Raw genomic sequence first — 24,051 nt, forward strand, 5'->3', positions numbered from 1 at the left:
CTGCCTGCTCTGGACATTTCTAGAATAGTGGGATGCACCTGTGTGGCCTTTGTGTCTGGCTCCTTCCAGCTCGACAGTGTTTCTGAGGCCCATCCATGTTGTAGCAGGTGTCAGCGCCTCGTTCCCTGGGCTTTCCAAGCCTGCTGGTAGAAGTCCTCTTTCTTTGTTTAGTGTTTTCCTCACATTCACCGTCCGTCTGTTTCCCCACAGGATCCCCCTGTCAGCTTGTCTAGCTCTATAAAAATGCTGGCTGGCATGTTATTGGGTGGGAGAGCAGGCGCTTTGTGAAACAGGGCCGTCCTGTTCAAGGGCAGGCTGGCTTTCTGTTGGTTACTTCTACCTCTGTCTTCCTGGGTGTTCTCACGTCTCCTCTTAGAGATTTTCCCCGTTTCATGTTAAACCTATTCCGAGGTATAGTATTCTCTCTGTTGCTGTTGTAAGTGGGGTTTTCATGACCACTCTGCCCTCTGCCTGGTTATTTGTGTATGTGAAGACTCCTCCTTTCTCTGTGTGAATTTTATACCCTGCTACTCTACCACGGTCTTTAATTCGTTGAATTTGGATGTTGTCTCTGGTGTTTTCTAAGTTTTCCGTCCTGTCATTTGCAAATTTGTCATTTCCTTGATCCCACCTTTGTTTCTCACGTCTCTGGTCGGTATCTCTCATGGAAGGGACTGCTCTGCCTATGCCACCAGGATGGTGTTGGACGGTGCTAAAGACACAGGCCCCATTTGCTCCCTCCAAGATCTCTGGGGACTGTTGCCAGCATTTTCCCTTTAAATAAGGTGCTCCTTTTAGGGCTGAAGGATATTCACCAGAAAAGTTCTTGAGTGTTTGCATCAGGAATTTTGTTGATGCTGTTTCTAGCATCTGTGGAGGAATACATCAGCTTTTCCCATCGGTCCATCAATATGATATATTGCAGTCATGGATTCCTTAATGTTGAATGTGCCTTGCATTCCTGGAAAAGTAAACAGATGGGGTTTTGAGTTTTGTCTCTTAGTGTTTTATTTAGTATCATTGCATCAATATTCATAACTGATACCGATTTTCCATTTTTATTTTTCTGGACTGTCTTTAGGTTTCGGTGTCAGTGTTACACCTGTTTCATAAGAGAGTCTGGAGGTTTTCCCTCACTGTCAATGCCCCAGAATGATTTGTGGGACATGGGAAATATTTGACTTTGGAAATGTGGCAGAATTCCCCTGCAAAACCCTCGGGTCCTGGGGCTTTTTTATGGGGTAGTTTTTATGGTAAGTGTTTCTATTTCTTTTATCCAAACTTGTGTGTTTAAGCTCTCTGTCTCCAATGGATCACTTTTGGTGAATTTCATTTTCCCAGGACAGTACCCGTTTAATCTGTTTTATACTTATTTACGTAGGATTTGAAAGTAGAGTCTTATGGTTCCTTAACTTTTTTTTCTGGTTCCGTGACTATTCTTCCCTTTTAATTTCTTAGATTGTATCTTTGTGCTTTCTCCCTCTTTTCTTGACTAAGTTAGCTAGTTGGTGGTCTTTTCTGTTAGTGTTTTTTAGAAAACAGGATTTTGATTTATAAATTAGGTCTATTGTTTTCTATTCCCTACTTCATTACTATTGCTTTTATTTCTGTTGCTTCCTTTCTTGCGGTTACTTTTGAGTTATTTTGCTGTTCTTTTTATCACCTTTTGAACTAAGAATTTAGTTCATTGCTTTTTTCTTTAAATGTTTCATGTTATGAATTTTCTTCTGATCACTGCTTCAAATGTATCTTGATTTTTATATGTAATGTTTTCACTGTTTGTTTTTAAATTTTTTTAGAAATTCCTTAGTTTTAGTTTATATTTGTCCTTTTTTTCTCTAAGAGTTGTTTAATAGATTGATTTTAAAATGAGAGAGGCTTCTTGATTTTAGAAAACATTTTAAATATGTGTCTGTGTCAGTGGCCCCAGTCTCAATTTCTGATTTTAAACTCTCGAGTGTGTCAGTCTGTGAGCATGGTGTGTTCCCCACTTGTATACATTTTCTTTTAATAATGCTTTTTAGTTTTCAGTATACAGATCTTGCACCCTTCTTAAATTTATTTCTAGGATTTACACAAATCCCCAGTGTGTCTTTATTTTATTTTTAACTTAAAATTTTGGACGTAATAAGTCTAGATTTTACAAAAAGTTACCAGATTAACAGAAAGACTTCCTTTCACCCCCATTTCCCATATTCTGACTTCCCCACATTTGCGTTATCCCTTTCTCTGTGTGGACATACATACACACGTGTTCTGAACCGCTGGGCAGCAAGTGTAGACATGAAGCCTGTTGGTCAAGGGTGCAGACCGGGAAGTCTCTTGTGTCTAGTCTGAGGACGCTGCTCGTATTCAGAGGACAGACCTTGTGAATTGTCCTATGAATACCCTTTGTAGCAGAGAGAAAGCCAGGACCGTGTGCTGGATTTTAGTGATGACGTCTCGCTAGCCTCCTGGAATCTTTAGGAACAATTCCTCAGTCTTTCTTTGTTTCCCGGAATGGACATTTGTGCCCAGTGCAGGTCAGTTCTTTTGTAGCCGGCGTCTCCTCGTGGCTATTTCTGATGGTTCTCACTGTCCTACGTTGTTGGCAGGAATGTCACGGAGGTGCTGCCGTGCCCTCAGTCATTGCATTGGGAGGCACGGGATGCTGACTTGTTCCATCCCTGACGGTGTTGACTTAGGACATTTGGTTAAGGTGATGTCTGCGGAGTTTCTCGTCTGTCAAGTCATTACTTTCCCAGGTTGAATTAATAAGTATCTTAGGGGAGATACTGTGAGACCATGTGGATACCCTGTTATTCATCAGCCTTTCACCCGCGACTGCTAACATGCATCGACAGTCTTGCCTGAATCTGTTGTTTTGATGGTTGCTGATTCCATCGTTCCTTCCACAGTTACTAGTTTCTGCTCTAAGGAAGAACTTTCCCTGTGTTTTCTTATTTATTTATTTATTTATAAGAGTGTGGACTCATGGATTTTTATTTTGTTCAGTGGGTTATAATCCTTTATTACCTTTATGTATTTTCTTGCTCAAATTGCCCCAGATTTGGCCAGTGGAAGCCTTTTCAGGCTGGTTTCTGTGTTCTGCTGAGATGTCCCCACCTTCCTCTGAGCACTTCCTTACTCTTTTGCTTAGCAAACGTTCTAGACTTTTCTTTTGACTTTCTCTACCCGCCTCCCCATCCTGGAGTCAGCCACTTGTTTCTCTAAGCTAAGCCGTCTTAATTCCTCCTTTTGGTGAAGAGTGGTGTTTTGTAACCGAGGTCTGTGTGCTGGGCCTGCTCACCGTCATAGCACCGTAGTCGGCAGAGCAGGAGGTTATGAAGCCCTTTGCGCACACAGCTGTGTGAGTGAGTGCCTGCGTGCCGTCCTGTGTCCCCACACGCAGCCACATCGCATCCGCCTGCACGCTGGAAACCGGGACTTCGCACTGATGCCTCCAAGCTCCAGTCGACTGGCGCTGCCTGGAGGGGGATGGGGTGCTGGACAGGGGCCGTGTGCAGGTGAAGGCGCTGTGGTCCTCTCCTCCGTGGCTCCTGGTCTGGCGGGGAGCACCTGTGTGCCTGCTGCAGAGAGACCACTGAGAAGGGCGGGCCCAGAGCCTGGCTGTCTCTGTGGCTTTGGGGAAGTCACTTTCCCTTCCTGAGTTCGCTTTTCTCATTTAAAAATTGGGGTTTCCTCTAGATCAGGGAATACCTGGCAAAGGAGCCCCTGCCCCCTACTCCTTCTGGGCCCATGGTAGATGCTCGTCATCGTTCCAGGCCCCTGGTGGCCCCAGAAAGGTCCCAGACGTGTTCAGTGACACTCCACTCTTGGCACTAGGTGTGCGCAGACTTGGGGCCCAGCCTGTTGGGCAGCCTGGTCTTGAGTGATGTGGTGACCTTCATGCGGGGTTTCCGAGCTGGTTTGGCTTCCAAAGCAGCCCAGAGGGCACACGCATATGGCTGAAGCATTTTGGTGGCTGCGTGGGTGGGGGACAGTGGAGGGAAGTGTGCGGGCCCAGATGGCATCAGTCCAGCTTGAGGGCTCCTGCACGACTGACTCATGGTGCCCGCCGGCCCTCGGGTGGGCAGGCAGCCTGGGCCAGTCAGCATCCACCTGGAACAGCGTGGGCGGTCCGAGTAGCACTGTGTCTCCCTTCTCGCCCTCCTGGGGGCAGCTCAGCGGTCTCTAAGCAACGCAGCCCAGGGCCTCCTGCCTCCCTGCAGCCTGGGAGGCTGGGGTTAGCGGCTGGGCCCAGGGTGGAGCAGAGCACAGGGTAGTGTCGCTGCAGGTCACCTGCCAGCAGGCCTCCTGGGAGTGCGGGCGTGACCAGGTGAGGGGAGGGCCACAGCAGGAGGCCCCTGGCTAGCTGTCCTTCTGCACCGTGTAGCACGCGCCTCTTCTTCCCCAGCCTTGCCTCCTTCAGGAAGCCTCCCAGCTAGCCTCCCTCCTCCTTCCCCTCTAATTTCCTCACACAGACAGGGCATTGAGGAGTGCAGAGTGTCAGCCAGCTGGTGGCCGCAGGGGACCGGAGCCCTTTCAGATTTGTAGGTGTTAGTGTGGGAGCAGGGACGGTGCACAGGGCCCTGGAAGTGTGGGGACAGCTGTTTTGAGGGTGGCCGGCACCTGCGTCCAGCGAGCACTCCTTCATGTGTCTGCACCGTCTCCCGGGGCTACCCTTCCGGGTTCCTCTTATAGGGAAGGGACTGGGGTCCGGAGCTCAGGACTGGCGGGGCAATGGCCAGCTGGGCAGGCTGGGGCTGGACCATGTGCTGTGCAGTCAGAGAAGCCTACAGAAGCCAGAGGCATCTGGGGTGGCGGTGGGGGAAACGCCTTCTGTGTCACACGGTCACCGAGCGCAAGGCGGATCTCACCGTGGTGCTGGGCAAGGTGCAGCCACCTGTGTGGTCCTCTAGCTGTTACCTGTGGAGGGGCTGAGGCCACATGTGGGGTGACAGGTGGAGAGCTGGCAGGGCAGGCCTCGGCAGTGGACATGCTTGGAGAGGCTCCTGCCATTGGTGGGCAGGTGGCTGCTGGGGCTGGCGTTGGTGGGCGCCTCGCATGGCCCTCGCAGCGGCAGGTGCTGGGGGTGCATTTCCCCCTCTTTAACTTGGCAGTTTCATTTTGCCCTAGAAAAAAGATTTACCTTGAAGGGTTGGCTGTGGAAGCAGCGATTCCCATTTCTCCAGTCAGTTTGTCCCTTTCCTGGTGGGGTGGGGCCAGGCTGCCATAGCCCTGTGGCCGGGGGTCTGTCATGGGGGCTGTGGGTCACCAGGCCCACGCTGGTCTGTTTTGGCCAGGCCTCACCCTGTCTGCCCCTGGCCTGGTTAGGACGTGAGTGGACACTGCCACCCAGCCTGGCTGTAGGAGCCCGGGCCTCCCAGACACTCAAGTCAGCTGTGTCACTAGTGTCACTGTCCTGTGCCCCGAGGGACAGGACGGCGGGGGGGCTGGCGCCTGCTCCAGGGCTGCACCCCCAGGGCCCTGTCCTAGCCCCACACTGGCCCGGAGTCCAACCTGGAGCTGTGTGGGTTCTCCCTCCTAACTGCTGGCGGGCCTCTCCCTGCTCCTGGGCCTAGGGGCTTTGTCGTGGGGGCAGAGCTGTCCTGCTGGGCATTCCCTGGCACCCTCACTTCCTCTAGTGCCCTATAAACAGAATCTGGGCTGTGCAAGGACAGACGGCTCCCTTCAGGCTGCTGAGGGGATGGTGGCTGGGGAAGAGCCCGGCGCCAGCCCAGGGGCACGAGGCCCGAGGAGGCTGGCAGCCCTGTGGGTGGTCTCGGAAGCCACTCAGTAGGAGGTTTCCTTGGGAGCGGACATTGTTCCTGTGCCCTCTGTCCGGCAGCTTCGGGGCAACCCAGGGCCATTCCTGATGAGCGTCCGCCCAGCCCTGCGGCCTGCGGGCCTGTGTCCAGCTACTCCCTCCCTCTTCCTCCTCTGGCTCTGCCTTTGCCCACGGCTGCCCTCGCCCATGGGGACAGCTTGGCTGGGAAGTCTCGGCGAGAGCTGGGTGCTGGTGAATGAGCAGGAGCCGCGGGGAGGAGGCAGAGGGCACAGCCGGGGCACAGGGCATGGAGCACCGGGGTTTGCGCTGCCATCTGCGTGCCCCATGACCCCTCGTGGCCTCCCCACAGTGGGGGAATGGGCCTGCTGGATTCCAGCCCTCCGGGGTTTGAGGCCCAGTGTGGCCAGCGTGTCAGGCACCTGGCAGCAGGCAGGGGCCCTGCACTGGTGTTTCCTGTTCTCAATAGTGCCCTCGGAGCTGCCTGGTCCCAGCATCTGGGGTTCCTGCCACACCCCCAGGGTCTCTGTAAGCTCCTGCTGGAGCCCTTGTCCCCGGATACTGCAGGTGACTCCTGGTAAATGTCCAGGCCTCGAGGCCACATTGGACACAGTGGGGGTGTGGCGTGTGTCTGTGGAGTGTGGCCGAGTCCTCTGGGCCCCTGTGCCTGCCTGCCTGGCGTTCGCCTGGCCACTCGGGACACCGCCAGCAATTCGCCAGGGCCGCCTTCCAGGGACGGGAGGACAGTGCTGGGTCCTGTCTGCTCAGGGGACACCCCACAGCCGCCGCTCTGCTTCCAGGCTGATTTTTCTACATGATGATTTCACTGGGCGTTTACAAGTTCAGCTTTAATATTTTAAAATTGTACGTGCCTCAAGTCTAGAGCGGGAGTTCTACATGGTTAATTAAGAAAACGCAGCCATCCCAGCCGACCCCCTCCCGGGTCGGCTCCATGTCCTGCCCATAGTAGATCCCGATACTTCGCTCTGCTCTGAATCCCAGGCTCCTGTTGCTACTCTGTGACTTTCCAACCTTTAGACGTTGTTCATTGACTTGTAAGGTGAGGACTGAGGTCTCTGCACACACTGCTCTTGCTGTCCCACACCCCACACTCACGCACATGCACACGCCTCACAGTGCACACGCAGGCACGCGCACACGTGTGCCCACGCCCACAGGCACCCCCGCCCCCCTCGCGCAGTCACACGTTGGGTCACACCCTCAGGTGGATGAGGCCTTCCTCATTGCAGCCACGCACGCTGGAGAGCTGACCGTTGTCAGCCAGGCGGTTTGTTTCCTGCCCAACTTGTTGGAGTTTGTAGTTGCCTGTGTTTACATCGTGTTTGATGAACTTTCCAGCAACTTGACCCAGAGCCGTCCTCCGATGTCGCCATCTTAACCTCTTGTACATCAGTCGCCCGACGTGTCACCTTCCTGAGGAGGTCCCTCTAGAACTTTCTGTCGGCTCCGGTCTGCCTCTTGTCCTCCTGGCCTGGGCACAGCCTGCTGTGCCCTGGGTCCTTCACTTGCCTCCTGCCTCAGGTGGTCTGCGTCTGCCGACTTCCCTATGTTATCCCCGTCTGAGGGGCACGTCCCAAATGCTTTCCTGGGAGAGGTGCTGAAGGGATTGTTCGAGACCCCCGTGTCTGAGCCCCCGTTTCTGCCCCTCACCCCAGCCGTCCTCAGGCGCTGTCCCCAGGCCCCCTGAGTGCTCGGGTGCTGTCCAGGTCGAGGTGCTGAAGTCTCGCGAGCACGAGGCCGGCCCTGGTCATGCCAGCCCCTCGCTGAGCGTTTCCTGGCTCCTCTCAAGCGCAGGCGTGTCCCGTGCGGGGTGTTCACCATGCACCCGTCTACTGCTTCAGTTCCCTTGGTTTTCTCTGTCTCTGGATTTCTATCGCTCGGATGTAGGTGCTCCTGAGTGCCCCTGGGCTTCGCTGCTGATTCCTCTGTCCCCTTTCTGGGCGACCTCTTCAACCCTCCCCTCACCTTCCTACCGCGCTCTTCATTCCTGTTAGTTTCTCAACGCTCTGCTCTGTTCTCTGAAGGCCTTTTCTGTAGACTCCATCAGGGTTCTCAGCACGTGCTCTGAGGACCCCTGGGGATTTCAGGGCTCCCGGAGGTCCTTCCTCTGCCAGCTACCCCTCTGCCGCCAGATTTCTTCATATGCTCCACTCAAAGCAGTGTGTTGCCACAGCTTGTCCCGGAGGCAGGTTTGGGAGCGCAGCCTGTCTGCTAAGCCTGACTAGAGAGTTACCAAGTATGGGACACTCGCTGTGCCGACTGCGTTGTTTAGTTTGGGAAATGGAGTTAGTTTTCATAAAGAATGTTATTTATGTTAAGAGGTAATGGGCTTACTGTTGTTATTTTAAAGTGAACTGAGTATTTTTTTAAAACCATTTTAATTTCTAGTGTAGTAAATAGTGGTTGATGTCACCCCCATAAACCAAAGTGCTTTGGGGTCCTTGATAATTCTTCATCATGGAAGCATCCGGAGACATCTGGGGCCCGCTGGGGGCCTGGTCTCCTGGGCTTCCCTATCCTGGATGGCTGGATGGCATGGGCACCACAGGGGCAGAGCGGCTCCTGGGGGGTCCAGCCCAACAGCGGGAGCTTGGACCTGCTCCTTGCCCCATGTGGCGCTCGCTTTGCTCACGAGCCTGCCTTCCTGCTGAGGGTTTTGTGTGGGTGAGTTGAGTCGTGGCTGCAAAGAGCCGAGAGCCCAGCCTGGCCTGCATGGAGCGCTCTGCCAGCCCCGCTGCCGTTGTTAGCACGTGGCAGGTCAGACCAATGCTGAGAAGCCTCCATGTGCACTGGGCCGTGTGCCTGGGTGTCCCCAGTGGCGTGGGCACAGGCACACCAGAAAGTTGTGACACTGGAGGTCACAGGTGTCAGTTCTCCAGCTGGAGCGGTCCCCTCTGCCACCCTGGAGCTGCAGTTCCCAGGGGGTGCAGAGCAGGCAGGCAGATGCCTGGTGACATGCTCAGGAGCCGGTGCTGTCACCCTGTTGTGAGCCTTTGTGCGTGTCTGCTCACCCCTTGCTCCTCTGAGAGGCAGGCCTCTTGTCACCTGTTGCGGGCGAGGAAGCTGAGGCCCAGATAGGGCAGGGCCTCGTCCCCGCTCTGCACACAGTAAGTGGCTGAAGTGGGCTCAGCCCCACCAGCCTGCCCCAGCCCTCTTACCCTGCTGTGCGGCTCAGGAGGGCAGAGAGGAGGGGGACAGATTTGGCAGGTGGTGCGAGCCAGTGGGTTCTCAGATGGCGCAGCACTCGGCTTTGGCAGTGCCATGGGGACCGATGTGCATGGGGGCCCAGTAGCCTCAGGAGCCAGACAGGGGGCTTGCTCAGGGGCTGCAGTTGGGACGTCTGTGGTCTTTGAGAGGGGTCCCTTTGGGAGGGTTTATTCCCAGCACCCCCACACTGGCCAGTGGATAGGAGGCCACCTGGAAGGGGCTCGCTGACCTGAGAACCAGCACGGGCAGCTGGGGTGAGGACGCTCGGGGCGGGTGGGCAGCCAGTGTGCACCCTGCCTCAGCACTAACCCTCTCTCCTCCTCTGCCCCGTTTTCTGTGTTTCCTCCAGCTCGGCGGGAAGGCGGTAGTCCTGACCTCTGTGAGAAGATGTCCTACGGAGCCATCGCCGGTAGCGGCGGCCTGGGGAGCCGAGGCCCTTTTGGGGGACCCTCGAGACAAGGCTATCAGCCCCTAGGTAATGACAGTGGCGGGCAGCGTGTGTGGCGGAGGTGGGGGGATGGCAGTGGCAGGTCTCCGCCGTGTTGTGTTGTGTTGGTGGCCACAGGAGGGCTCTGTCCCTCCGGACCAGGGCTGACACTGGCCCGGGCGGAGGTGGGGCTGGTGGGCTGAGTCAGTCCTTTCCTCCCGGTTTTGCCCTGTGTGTCTGTCCCTCCCCAGCACCTGCTGGCCTTCCAGCCCTCGGAGCCTTGTTTCATGAGCGTGTGGTTCGCTTTATTCTGCCGCTGGCTGGATTTGCTTTTCAGTCAGCAACATGCGTGGCTCCCAGGAGGAGCAGATCACGGGACAGAATTGTCCCCTCCGTGTCCCTGCTCTGCGTTTGGTGATGTGAGCATGCCGTGGCATCTGAACCTGGTCCGCGTGGAAGGCATGGTCAGGGCGGTCCATTTGGTCCCCTTACAGGGCAGTGCCGAGGCCTGTGGGCACTGCCGGGGCTCTGCACCCAAGGCCAGTCCAGCGGTTGGCTGGGGCTCGTGCTGACCTCACTCCTTACGGGAGCACCACGTGCCCTCTGCTCCTGCCCCTGTCAGCACCCGAGGGCGGCTGTGGCAGCCTGTGGGCCTGCAGGGCTCACTTCTGGTGAGAAGTTACGTTTCTCTGGTGACTCCAGGATTGATCAGTTTTTCCCATTTGGTAGGCATTTGGGTCTTCCTTAATGCTTTCTGTTGGTTTATCTCTTGAGTTGGTCTTGTTCTGATTGATTTGCAAGATTTCGGGAGCCTTGTCAGAGGTGCTGGAAACTTCTCTGGTTGGTCTCTCTCCCTGGGGTGGGGCCTGCTGAGCGGCACAAGTTCTTCATGGGGACACTCCGACAGGCGTTTCTGTCATGGTTTGTGTTTTTCCGTCTCATTAACAAATTCTGTTACAACATGATAACAATGTTACCTTTACTTTCATCTAAGGTCCACATAGTTTGTTTCCATGTTTAACTCCTGCCTTCAGTGTGTGTTCCTAAGAGAGACGCCTTTCTGCACCCAGACCGCGCGGTAACACTGCGTTGAGCGGCTCCCAGGTGTGCAGTGGCACCGCACAGGGTCCTGATGGGATCCACACAGTGCAGTCCATCCATACGCCTTTTAGGTCTCGCTCCACGTCCTCTCCATCTTTTGGCTTTGTTTTTTTCCCTTGAAATTTATTTCTTGAAGAAACCAGGTTTATCCTGTGGAGTTGATTTTGCTATTAATGGAATAATTTGTAGAATCTTAAGTTTTACTGTCTATACGATGGTATCATTCGTGGATAATGAGTTTTTCCTGTTCTTTTCCAATGCTTTCCCCTCTTGTTTCTCGTTCCTTCTTCCTGTGCTGGCCAGAACCTCTGTGATACGGAGTGAAAGCAGTGATTATATTCTGTGAGAGTTTGGGAAGAATAGGGCTATGTGCTTTGTCAGTGTTTCTGGGGTTTTGCTGTAAAACCATCTGCCAGTTAATTTCTCTCTTAAAAACACTCAGGCTCTCTGTTTCCTCTTGGGTCAGTTTGGTTGTATTGCGTTTTCCTGGACATGTGTCTGCTTGCTCTAAATGTTCAGATGTGCTGAAATCAAACTGTACGGAGTGGAGTAGCTGCTGGTGTGGAGTATAACACTCCGTGTGGGGCTGGCACAGCTCGGAGGGCAGCTGCTTCGGTCCCCATCCCGTTCCTCTGCCACTTGCAAGCCGCATCCAGGCCGCCTGAAAATGGGCTGCGGGTAGGGCTTCCTGGTCACGGTGAGGACCGAGCACTCACGGTCAGGGCTGCACCGGGCGCGATTGGGGGGCTGCCGTTTTATCAGCGTTGGCTGTATCTGATCTCATCCTCTTTTTATTCCTGATATCGTTTATTTTACCTCCCTATTTTATTGTTTTATAATCAGTATTGACAAAGATGTGGACATTTTGTAAGCCTCTCGGAAGAACTGACTTGACTTTCTTGATCCCTTCTATTATATATTAGTTTTAAAATGTGATTGATTTCTGCTCATATTTTTATTACTTACCTTTTTAAATTTTTTTTTTTTAAATTGGGGAATGTTGGGGGACAGTGTGCTTCTCCAGGGCCCATCAGCTCCAAGGAGTTGTCCTTCAATCTAGTTGTGGAGGGCGCAGCTCACTGGCCCATGTGGGAATTGAACCGGCAACCTTGTTGTTCAGAGCTCACGCTCTAAACAGCTGAGCCATTGGGCCAAGTATTTTCTTATTTCCATTATGATTTCTTCTTTGACCCAGCATTCATTTAAAATTGTATTGATCATTTAAAAAAACGTGTGTATTTTTTTTCTAATTGTCTTTTAGAAATGGTTTGTAACTTACCTGTATTTCTATCAGAAAGGCATCTGCATTGTCCCGATTTGTTGACAGTTGTTGAGATGGGGCTGCTTCTGGGATGCTGGTTCCTTCCCCTCCTCTCTCTGGGGTGACTGGGGAAGGCTCCCCAGTGCCGGCTGTGCACCAAGCCCTGGGTACACTAGGCCCTGGGTCATCATGCAGAGCTTCGTGTGTCCTCTTCGTGGTCAATGCCATTTTGAAAGCCCCCTGCAGGACTATTAATGCATAAAGAACTCACATAAATGGGAGGAAAACCCAGAAATCTCGTCCTGATGGGCCAGGTCTGAGGAGACAGGAAACATGGCGGCCCACAGTGCGTGAGAAGAGAGTTACATTAGCTCACGGCCAGGCTGTGTGGGGCAGGGCCACTCAGGGCGGCCGAGGGCTCCTCCTGCCCCTGGACCCGCCAGCCTCCCTTCGCCCAGTCACGCCTCTTCTTGGACTGTGCACTTCCTACCTAACGATATCAGTACTTTCTGCCATCAGAGAAGTAGGCACAGGTGTTGGCTGCAGCGTGACTTGTGAGGGAGAATTCTGAAATGCTGTCACCACCCGGCAAGGGGACAGTGGAGTGAGTGCCGCCGTGGTGAGGGTGATGCCGCCGTGAGGACAGTTGTGGAAGAAGGTGACGGCCTCTGTCCACGTCCGATGTGAGGACAGACGTGGCGAATGGCAGACAGGGCCATGTCACCGCCCCCAGTGTGGGCAGTGTACCCCTGGATGCCATGGTCTTCATTGTTTTCTCATAATTGTCTGCACTGAAGTATTCTCCTGGAACTGTGTGTATTGTTCTAATACTCAGAAACAAACAGTAACTGTCCCTGGGCAACCCCCACCCCCAAAGTTCAGGGTCATGTGATTCCAGAGGGCAGACCAGATGGGCTCCTCCATAAGTGTCTGGATGGACCATGTGGAGTAACCAGGGGCAGGTGTGAAGGGCCTGCATGTCCAGTGACCAGGTGCCCGTTCGGTGGCAGTGTGGGCTGCCAGGTGGGCCTGTGGCCTCCTTGTCCTTGCAGGAGGGGCTCTGGGGGGCCCTGAGCAGATGGTGACCCCATCACCAGGTACCTGCATAGCTGGGCCTCCTCCTTACAGACCGTTGTCTGGGCAACAGTTGCTAGGATGGAGTTTGGGGGCCTGAATACTTTCTACCTTCAGGGCGTCTAGTAAGGGTGTCTGGGGTAGACCCTTCCCGGAGGCTCCCCTCCATGCTATTCGGAAAGAGGGGAAAGTGGCGGGCCCTTTCCTGGAGGCTCGAGATCGGACCCCCTCCCCCAGGGTTGCTCCCCAGCTCTGCAGCTGTGTGTCAGGAAGAGCAGGTTTCTGCTTTTATTTTCACTTCCAGTGTGCGCGGAACAATGTTTTTATAAAATACAGCAGAACAATCCCATACTTGGGTGTTGTGTCAACTTCAAATTTCAATATACCTTCCTAAAAAGCCTTGTTCTCCATTTTGTCAAAGGCAGGTAACTCCTGTCAAAGGCCCTCGCCTGAGGGCCCTGCTCCACGGGGTTTTGTCCTGGTTTGAATCACCTTTCAGAAGGACTGTGGTACAGAGAAAGATCCAGCACATCTAAAGTTTTGAGCTCCATGCTGACTTTCAGCAAAAGGTGGCATTCTGGAGGGTGTGGCAGTCAGGGAGGGCTTCCTGGAGGAGGTGGGTGTGAGTGGGGCCTCTCTGTGTGGATACTCGGAGGGCCCGGGGTGCCTGCAGTCCTGTGTGGGGGCCTTGTTCCACCAGTCGTGCCTGGAGCCGCTCCGCGGGCAGGCTAGGCGTAACTGTGACTGTCCCTTGCTGTCTGTAGAGTGCGCTAAATGTTGGACAGAGTATGGAATCCGCCATTTCCCCTGCCCGTCGCCAGAGAACAACCCGCAGGACCCCTGTGTGGGCAAGGACGGGGACGGTGACCTGGGGCCGGCGGGCGCTCCCAGAGGCCTGAGGGCCAGGAAGCGAGGTACTTCCACTGGGATGCTGGGTCTGGGGGTCCTGGGGAAGGCCCCTGAGATACAGAGCAGTGAGGAGGGAGGAGCAGTGGGTGGGGGCCGGCTCAGAAGCCCAGGGCTCAGGCCTGGGGAACCTGGGGAGAAGCTGCAGCGAGGGTCTGGCCTGTCTCCCTCTCCCTTCCTAGCCTTTCCCTTCCCCATGTACTGCAAATGGTGGGGTGGGGCTGGACCGGAGGGGCGTGAGGGCTGTCACCAAGTTGTCATGGTCCTGGGGCTCCAGGCATGAGGCCTGGCCCTGCAGGATGGAGATGAGGGGCTGCTCATGCCCGGGTTCTCGACCGGCTCACGTGGCCCCTTTGCCCCTGAGCCTGGGTTCTCCTTGCAGAGTGGGCTCGCAAGGGAGGCTGGGGTCCTTGGTGCATGCTTTAGGAGGAAAGGGGAGAGGGCCACTGCAGACCAGGCCATCGCCGCCTGCCTGCCCTCTGGCTCTGAGGCCAGGACTCACGCAGCTGGGCCGCAGGAAGGTGTCAGCAGCACTCCTGAGGGGTGCTTGGCCGTGGCATCTGGCATGTATGTCACTGGTGAGGGCTGGCCCCAGGCAAGGGACGTCATAGGAGCCAGCTCGGCCCTGGCCACAGAGTGCCTTCTCCCTGCAGACAGGGACAGCCACCGTGCCTGTCTCGCTCCTTTGTCCCTGACAGTGGCTGTGGGAGGCAGGCAGGGCCAGGGCTGGCCTATTTTGATGGACACTGTGGTCGGAAGTGAAGTACCTTGTTGGATGACGCGCAGCCAGGCCGCAGCGGGCTAGGACTTGGACCCAGGCCTCTGGACGCTCAGCAGGCAAGGGCGGTGGCCGGGAGCGGGCAGCAGTGTCCTGAATCAGAGGCAAAGAGGAGGCACCTGGGAGCTGCTGTCCCACCCTCATGGCCCGGGCCTTAAACACCCACCTTTTGGTGCCTTTCCAGGGCCAGGGGTTGCCCCCGAAGGCCGCGGGACGCCAGAGCCCACCTCGCTGCCCACCGCCGGCCCGAGGAAGGACTCGGCTGCCGGGGCCCATGGCCGGATGGCGGGATCCAGCGCCTCCCGGGCCAAGAAGAGGAAGCCCAACTTCTGCCCCCAGGAGACAGAAGTGCTGGTGACCAAGGTCAGCAAGCACCACCAGCTGCTGTTCGGCTCGGGGCTGCTGAAGGCCGAGCCCACCCGCAGGTACCGCGTGTGGAGCCGTATCCTGCAGGCCGTGAACGCCCTGGGCTACTGCCGCCGCGACGTTGTGGACCTGAAACACAAGTGGCGGGACCTGCGTGCCGTCGTGCGGCGCAAGCTGGGCGACCTGCGCGGGGCGGCCCCCAGCCCTGGCTCCAGCCAGCCCCAGGCCCTGGCTCTCACGCCCGTGGAGCAGGCGGTGGCCAAGACCTTCTCCTGCCAGGTGCTGCCCTCCGGGGCCTTGGGCCTGGAGCCGCCCAGAGGTGAGTCCAGCCCCAGCTCACCCACAGGGGGGCTGAGGGCAGAGACCCTGCTGGCGGCTCGCCCTCTGCAGCTGCTCCTCCCCCTGCACAGGGCCGCTCCCCTCTCCTCCCCACCTCGGGCTCTGCGTCATCCTGTGTCGCTCTTTGCCCCTCACTCCTGCACTCGCCTGTCTGTCCATCCCGCACACGCCATCGCTGTAAACCCCAGCCGCTTCATGCGATTTCACTTCCCCTCAGTTCTGCCTTGACCCGTCCCTCACCCATCGCAGAGCGAGAGCTGGGGGACAGACAGGGCACAGCTCTATTCTCCAGGTCACCTCGTGCTACCTTACGACCATGACTACAGTAAATACAGTGTGTGCACGCACAGCTGACGTACAGGGCGTTCAAATGGTGCCAAGCCCTGTGCTTCCTGCACGCCCTGGCATGTCTCTCTTGCCCTTCCTGTCCTATGCTGTCCTGTCCTTCCCATTAAATAAAGTGCTCGTGCTGACTTTCTGAGCCGGCTTCGCGACCTGTGGGTTGGGACGCCTGGTCCCCTTGCCGGTGGACCGCGAATGCTCCCAGCAGCCCTGAGGGCTGCGGGGCTGCTGTGAGGCCATCGCAGCTGCAGCCGTGAGCTGGAGGAGTCGTCGTGCATTCCCACTGCTAGGGCCTCAGGTCTCTGTTCTGCCTGGAAGCTGCCCAGACAGGTCACACCACCTGGGACTGGCCGGGAACCAGGGGCTGCTGCACGTGGCCACCGTTCCCCTCAAGATGCTGGCCCAAGTCTGCTCTTGTGCTCAGCCAGTGTGCAGCGAGGACTGAGCCAGTGCTGGCACAGCAGAACCAGTGGTGGCTGGGAGACGTTCTGAGTGGGCAGCCCCTCCACAGCGGGCGTGTCATGTCTCCATGGCACTGCCCCCCTGCTCGGCCCCCAGGAGAGACGGGCACAGGTGGCAGCCCTCAGAGCCAGCAGGCTGCCCTCACAAAGGAGGTGGCTGGGGGCTGGTTGTCTCACTTCGGGAGTGTGTCTGCCAGGAGTCAGGGTGGGGCTCCTTCCTGCAGCCGTGGGGACCACCCGCTGCCTGTGTGCTAGAGTCTGGAAGCCCCTGTTCAGCCCATGGCCTCGCCTTTTGCGCTGTGTTGGGTGAGGATAGGCGGCCCAGTGGGTCAGGCGTCGTCGTGATATTGTGGTTACCCAGGGGCTGGGGGCACAGGGCTGCTGACCTGGGATTCTGGGCTCCTTGACCTCTGGCTGTCACGTGGAGAAGCCCTCCTGCCGCCTCACAGGCTTGGGGGCTTGTGGCACCATCAGAGTTGGGGGCTGATGAGGTTTGTAGGGGTGGCTGTGCCCAGGGCCCCAGGAGGGCTGGGTGGAAGCTTGCTGGTGAGTAGCTGAGTGCACGTGGCATTGATGGGGCAGGCAGTGCTGGGGGAGACGGCAGGAAGGAGGGGTGCTCCTTGCTCTGCCTCTTGTCTGGCCCTGTGTCCCAGGCCTCTGCTCCCCTAGCCTCTGTCTTGAACCCCAGGCTCACGCTCTTTGGCTTGGAGTCAAAGGGCAAGGGCTGGAGGGCAGCGTCAGGCTCCTGGGCCAGGGGCTGCCTCTCTCCTAGCCCCCCACTGCTGTCCCTTCCTTGAGTCTCACCCACACCTGCCAGGGCTGGTTTTTGCTGGTCACCAGCGAGAACCCCCTGCCACTCCTTCCCAGGAGACATCTGTCTGGTCTGTCACCCGGTTCAGGCGCCCCAGACATGCGTGGGGGGCGGGGTCCCTGCGGTTATTCTCTCGTGGTGCTGCCGTCTGTCCGTGTCCTTGGCACCCTCGCTCGTGCTGTTCTGATACTCGTAGAGCGATGAGGGCAGTAGGAGCGAGCGGCCCAGGCCGTGACGCAGGGGCCACGGAGGGGCTGCTGATGAAGCACCACAAGTTAGAGACAGGAGGGGGGGTTGGAGCTGGGGTTCAGGGTGTGTGGGGGTCGTGTCTGTGAACCTCAGTCCCAGGAAGGTGCTGGAGGTAGGTCCGTGGGCATTTCTGATCCCTTACCTACTCTTTGACCTTGAAACAGAGCCAGAAAATACACAAAGAACTTTAAAACAAAGCAGAAGCAGCACACGTGTTTGGCCAGCTGCCAGCCCAGGCTTTGTACCCTTCTCTGAAGCCAGCCCACGTGGGATGGGGTGCCCTGCATTTAGCTAAGGGCACTGCCGCCCTGGGTGAGGGCCCTGCCCTCTGCCGTTTCACTTCTAGCCACTCTCACCCGTGGGAGCTTATGTCCCTGGGCCCTCGTGCGGGGGTGGGGGCTGAAGCAGCCCCCCTGTGGAGTGGCCCGCGGAGCCCAGATGCCCGCCTTTGTGGTTATTGTCCAAACATGCCCTCTCTGTGCAGCCTGCGAAAGTTAACCTTCCCTCCCGTGTGACCGGCCATGGACTCGTGTTCCTGGGGTCACTGAGTGAATGTCCGTATTTGGCCGCCATGTGGGAGCTGCAGGCCCCTCGTGTACTCCTGGCTGCTGCTTCTCGCTGGGGACCCCCTCCCTGTAGCCGATCCCAGACTTGGATCTGGTGACAGAGCCTTTCTGTCCCAGAGCACTTTGCAGGGGCATTGATCTAGAACAGAGCAATGGGGACGCCTGGCGGTGCCTCCAAGCCCCTCACCGTGTCCGTGGCAGACATGGCCAATCAGCTGCAGCATGACTAGCCGCCTACCAGCCTGAAGTGGCCTCAGTAGACCCCTAGCAAGGCACCTTCACAGGCAGGAGCCTGTCCTTCCTGCCACACCCTGCCCCGCCCCAGCCGCAGACTCCGGTCTGCAGTGCAGTGGGGTCGTCTCCTGAGATGCAGAACTGTCCCTGTCTGTCCCAGCCCTTCCCCGGCTTCTCCTCCAGTGCCCACAGCATGGTGCAGGCCAGCTGCCCCCACCTGTCCTCTGAGCACTCCGAGCTGCCCAAGTCTGTGTGAGTGCCATGCTGGGTGCACCCCCAGAAGCCCGTGAAGGATGCTGCTGTCACTCATTCCATAGAGTGGGGTGCACCCCTGCCCCACTCATGGGGAGTTGCCCAGCCTGGGGTGGCGCTGTGGGGGTGCCGAGCCTGGCTGGATCAGCCTTTACCAGTGTATGTGCAGGTGGGCTGGGGGCGGAGTCTGCAGCCAAGGGGCTCTGTGCTGACCCAGGAGTGTCGTGTGGGTTCCTGCGAGGTCCGCTCCCGCTGACCAGCTGGCCAGCCCTGCTGCTGCTGCAGGCGCTAGGGCACCCGGCGGCCCACAGAGCCTGTAACCCGACAACGGCCACCAGCATATTGGAAGTATTAATTTCTCTCTGCAGCGGGCAGATAAGGCGGCAGGGCCACAGTGAGACGGCGGAGACGTGAGGCTGGCACAGTGGACGCACTTCTTCTCTCTGGTCCTGTTAGAAAGTCCCATTATCTCTGCTCACAATGGACGCAAGGCGGGATAGTTCTGAGAAAAGCCCTGATAAGCTCTGCTGATTTGTTATTTTACTTTACTGAGTGCGAATGAAGTTCTTTTAGAGGGAGAAGAATCTCTGAAACGGGTTTTCCTCTGCCTTTTCGGGGTGAGTGTGGGGGGCCTGCAGAATGAGAGGCACCCCTCTCCGCCCTCCTCCTGGCATGTTTCTTTGCTCACAGATTGTTCTGGAACTCACTGTGCGGAGGGAAAGGTGGAGAGCCACTGCCCTTGTCCTGGGGAAGACCGTCCTGTCCTGGGGGGCAGAGGGCCTGCCCAGGGGCCTCCCTAAGAGGACCCCTAGGCTTTGGCACTGGCAAACCAGGCTGTGCGGTGGTGTCTGGGGGTGGAGGCAGGAGGGCGGCTGGACCCTCGTGTGGGACCAGGTCACGGCTCTCTCCAAGAGTGATTTATGTGCAATACGGTACGTCACGTAAGGGCATGACTCAGTGAGATGTGCCCGGCCATACCGTCCCCCCAGGGAATTGAGTGAAGAGCCACTGGGGACTTAGACGGCCCCCATGCCCCCACCTCTCACTCGCCCCTCCTGGCACTCACGTCCCCCACCCCACGTTCGCCCCTGTGGGTAGTTTCCCCTACGTGGAATTCCGTCGTCTTGTTCTCTTGCGGCTCTGCCTCTGTCCTCAGCCTGCGGTATCTGTCGCCTGTGTCAGTAGTGTATTCTTTCCTGTTCGGGGTGGGTGTCCATAGTCCGTGTCCTGTCCACTGTGACAGCAGTCCCCTTGCTGCCAGTTTTTGGCTGAGCTGTCCACCATGGATATCTGTGCGTGATAGCTGCGTGGGCAGTACTGTCACTTTTTAGGGGGTTTTGATAAATCCCTAACAGTCAAACTGCTGGTCACATGCTGAGAATAAGTTTAACTTTAAAGGAAACTGCCAAACTTGTCTACAGAGTGTTGGTGCCCGGTCAGCTCCCACAGCGCCCTGTGGGCAGTCTCTGGGTGGCCGTCCGGTGGGTGCCGTGGCCTGGGACCCCGTCACGGTGTCAGCGTGCAGTTCCCTGACGCCGAGTGCCTCATCCTGTACTTACTGCCTTGCGTCCGTCTTGGGTGGGGCGTCTGTTCACATCTGCCGTCCGTTCTGTATCTGCCATTGGCCTTACTGCGTTCTGTGGGCTCCATCTGGATTCTGGATACAGGACTGGTCAGATACCTGTATTATAAACCATTTCTCTCGTCTCCTGCTTGTCTTTTCCTTTTTTTTTTTTAAGGAGGGCGCAGCTCACAGTGGCCCATGCCAGGATCGAACCGGCATCCTTGGTGCTACCAGCACCACGCTCTAACCAACTGAGCTAAACAGCCACCGCGTCTTTTATTTTCTTAACTGTATCTTTTTGGAAGGTCAGAAGTTGTATGTTTTAATGTTATCAGTGTTTCCTCTGGTTGTTTCGCCTCTTGTACTCCAACTGAGGTTCCAAAGTCATTGCTGTTTAGCGTTTTATAGTTTCAGCTTCTACGTTTCAGTCTATGATCCCTGTCGAGCTAATGTTTGAGTTTGGTTAATGTTGGGTTGAGCATCAATGGCTGTCTAGTTGTTCAGAGACATTTCTCCTGAATTACGCTCCAGCCTCTGTCTACAGCCAGCAGAATGCGCTCACCTGGGCTGTGGCCCTTCTGCTCATCTGTGTCCCTGCTTATTCAGCTCCACACGGTCTTGATTCCAATGACTCTAAAGTAAGTTGAAATGATTTGGGAATCATTCCCTCCTCTGTTTTCCAAGGGAGTCTGTGTAGAATTGGTATTCTTCTTCCCTTAAATATTTGGCAGAATTCAACAAAGCCCCATCTGAGCCTGGTGTTTTCACTGTGGGGAGATTTTGAGCTACAATTTCGTTAATGTTAGAATGCTCTCTGTGCTTCTGTTTCTTCTCGAGAGAGCTTTGATCCTTGGTGTTTTTCAAGGAGCGTACCCATTTCATTCATTTAAGTTGTCAAATTGATCTGTGTGAAGTTGTTCCTAACGTGCAGAACTGCGCAGTCACCCAGTGCCTGTAGGGTCGGTAGTGCGGTCTCTCATTCCCAATATCGCTAATTTGTGTCCTTTCTATTTTGTTCGAATCAGTGTATCAATTTTGTTATTTCAAATAACCAGATTTGGTTTCATTACTTTTCTGTTTTTCCATGGTCGATATAATTGATTTCTGCTCATCTCTGTTATTTTCTTTCTTCTGTCTTCTTTGGGGGTAAATTTGCTCTTGTCAGATCGTTGCCTTGAGACCTTTCTAATATAAGTGTTTATTGCTATAAATTTTCCTCCGGGCACTGCTTTACTTATACAAATTTGCATATATTGTGGCTTCATTCAGTTAAAAAATATTTTCTAGCTTCCTCTGTGATACCTTCTTTTGCTAATGGTTATTTAGGAGTATATTGTTTAATTTTCAAATAATTCTCACTCTTTCCAGATAGCTTGCTGTTATTGATTTCTAGTTTAATTCTGCTGTGGTCAGAGAATATCTTTTGTGTGGTTTCAGCTATTATAAATATATCGAGACTTGCTTTATGTTCTGGAATACAGTGTCTTCCATGGGCACTTGACAGGAATGTGTATTCGACTGTTTCTGGGTGGAGTGTCCTATTAATGTCATACAGGTCACGTTGATCTGTAGTGCGTCAGAGTCTTCATACCCTCCCTGATTTTCTGTTGACTTGTTCTACTAACCACGGAGAGACATGTGGACAACTCTGACTGTAATTGCGGATTTGTCTGTTTCTCCTTTCAACTCTCTCAGTTTCTGCTTCATGTGTTTTCAAGCTGTGATGTTAGGAGTGTGTGTATCGAGGAGTGTTTTGTCTTCTTGATTGGTTGACTGCTTTATCATTTAAACATGTCGTTTTCCCTTCCCTCGTTATCTGTGCTGTTCTGAATTCTGCGCTGATATTAGTGTAGTCAGTCCAGCTTTCTCGTGATGACTATTTACATATTTTCCAATCCTTTTACTCATAAACTCTTACTTGATTTTACATGTAAAGTGGGTTTCTTGTATTCAGTGTGTGGTGGAGTTTGCTTCTGCTCCCATCTGACCATCTCTGCTTTGGACTGGAATGGTTACAGCCGTGCTGTCCTCCAGAACTTTTGGTGACAATGGGCATGTTTTCTAACCTGCACGCTGATATGGTAGCCGCTGGCCACACGGGGACTGTGTAGGATGACTCAGATTTAGGTCATTTATCTTTAGTGAAAATACCAATATTTTAAAGCTTATCTCCCGTCTTGATATTTGCTAGCTATATTTCCCTTTGTTCTCTTTTTCTTTTCCTTTCTCTCCTCCTTCCTTTTTTGAGAGTAATTGAGTGTTGCGTTTTGCTTCCACTGTTGGCTTATGAGCTATACCTATTTGTATTGATTTTTACCGGTTGCTTTAGAGTTTATATGTCTAGCTTTTTACAGCCTACTTGCAAATAAATTGTATTATTTTGAGTATGATATGCAAAGCCTACAGCAGTTGACTTCCATTTCCCCTTCTTGGCCTTGAGGTTGTTTTTGTACATTTGCTATAGCACACATTAGTAACAACACGTTATTGATTTTGTTTTAATAATCGTCTTTTAAACAAATTAAAAATGCGACAAAATGCCTTTTTCATTTGTCTTCATACTTACCGTCCTGGCACTCTTCAGTTCTTTATGTGGATCCAAGTTTCCTTTTATTGTTTCTTTCGACCTGACGGACTTTTTAAAAACATTTCCTGTAGTGTGCATCTGGTTGGAACAGATTCGCTCAGCTTTTTTGTCTAAAATAAATCTTTATTTTGCCTCTATTTTTGAAATCTTTTTCCACTGGGTTGAGAATTCTGGATGAAAGTTTTCCCCTTTCTCTCAGTCCTTTAAAGATGTCATTGTATGTCTTTTGGCTTCCGTGGTTTCTGATGGAAGGATGAAGCCTTTTTTTATATTTGTTCTTCTGAATGGTAATGTGCATTTTTTTCTTGCCCCTTTTAAATAAGTTTCTTCTTTATCACAGGTTTTCTGCAATTTTGACTGTAATGTGTCTTGGGCTTTTTGTTTTTAATGTGTATTCTGCTTGGGACTTACTGGAATTCCTGGAACTCTCAGTTTGTAATTGTGTAAATTTGGATGCTTTTAGTCCTTGGTTCTTGAAACCAAGAGCTTCTGCGGCTCTGCCTGTGTGAGGGCCCTGCGGCTGTCACCTGGCTGGTCTTTTCCTCTGTTTCATTTTGTTTAGCTTCTGTGGCTTGTCCTCAGGTTCACAGGATCCTTTATCTTCGGCGTCCAATGGGCTGCTGATCCCAAGCAGAGAAGTGTCACGTCAGGTGCTGTACTTTGTATTTTCAGCAGCACCCGGGCCGTCCGTCTCGCCCCTCACTCGTCTGCACCCTGAGCAGTTGCAGCTTTTGTTGGTGGTCCTCTCCGTGAGTTCCATCACCTCTCTGTCATTTCTGGGTCTGATTTTCTGTTGACTGATTTTTCTTGGGGTGAGGGGTCACATTTCCCCACTTTTTTGTATGTCTAGTAAGTTTTAATTGTGAATTTTGTATCCTTTCATGCTGGATTTGATGATTTTCCTTTGAGGAGAATCGGACTTTGTTCCAAGGGCAGTTAAGTTACTTGTGGGTCACTTTGATTTTTTTCAATGCTTGTAGAAATCTTTTGTGGCACCTCTAACCCTAACCCTAACCCAAATTCAGCTCCTAAGATGTGACCCTTTGCGGTCACTACTCGGTGCCCTGGCTGCTCAGTGAGGTCTCGTCCGTGCTCCTCGCGGGAACTCCATCAATCCCCAGCCCTGTGTGACTGTGGAGGACTGGCTCACAGCTCCCTGGTGGTCCTTTCCTCAAAAGTCACCCTCTTCTCGGCCAAGTGGGGGCTCCCTGTGCACACAGACGTGTATTTGGCCGGAGGCCAAGGGGACCGGGTGAGGTTCCTGAAGCTCCTTCTGCCCCCAGGAGCTGCTTGCTGCAGCTCAGCAGACCCTGCATCCCTGTCCCGACCCAGACATGCCGGCCCCATGCTGGTCCCTCTGTCTTGCTCCACCGGCTGGACTTGCTACAGGGAAAGACGGGCAATTTTAGGTCTGTTCTTGCAGGATGGCCAACTGTACCAGGGTCACCCATCCTCAGCCCATTGCTTCCTGTATTTCGCCCAGGTTTTAACTGTCTGTGGGGCGGTGATCCTGGGCCCTGTCTGCTTATGACAGAAGCTGACGTACTCTCTAGTGCTACGCATGGTTTCATGAGAACATGGCTTATGGTTTTGGTCATAATTTCTCTGTACCGTTGGCTCCCAGATTCCTGTTTCCATCGTGTACCTCTGATCCGAGCGTCCACCCCACGCTGCCCACAGCCGGCACTGGGCACCTTTACTCCCCTGACCTAGAGGCGCCTCTCGCGCACCTTGACCC

At 54.4% G+C, this 24,051-nt stretch overlaps 1 protein-coding gene across 21 annotated transcripts in view; it reads left to right on the forward strand.

The window, feature by feature from the left end:
* Nucleotides 1-24,051, forward strand: part of TSNARE1 (t-SNARE domain containing 1) — a 99,013-nt gene that overhangs the window by 17,144 nt on the left and 57,818 nt on the right. For 9 of the 21 annotated variants that reach the window (XM_074316992.2, XM_074316991.2, XM_074316990.2 and 6 more), the window contains exons 2-4: nucleotides 9,345-9,470; nucleotides 13,623-13,772; nucleotides 14,727-15,227. In XM_074316992.2, the coding sequence (XP_074173093.2) occupies nucleotides 9,383-9,470; nucleotides 13,623-13,772; nucleotides 14,727-15,227 (739 nt within the window). In that variant the 5' untranslated portion in view covers nucleotides 9,345-9,382. Of the gene's footprint in view, nucleotides 1-1,062; nucleotides 1,254-9,344; nucleotides 9,471-13,283; nucleotides 13,428-13,622; nucleotides 13,773-14,726; nucleotides 15,228-24,051 lie in introns of those variants that run through there. The other 12 variants (XM_088798924.1, XM_088798921.1, XM_074316986.2 and 9 more) reach the window with 11 other exon arrangements.

Source organism: Rhinolophus sinicus, chromosome 6 (genome assembly GCF_057876585.1).
Source record: "Rhinolophus sinicus isolate RSI-liver-muscle chromosome 6, RSI-T2T, whole genome shotgun sequence".
Lineage (NCBI taxonomy): Eukaryota > Metazoa > Chordata > Mammalia > Chiroptera > Rhinolophidae > Rhinolophus > Rhinolophus sinicus.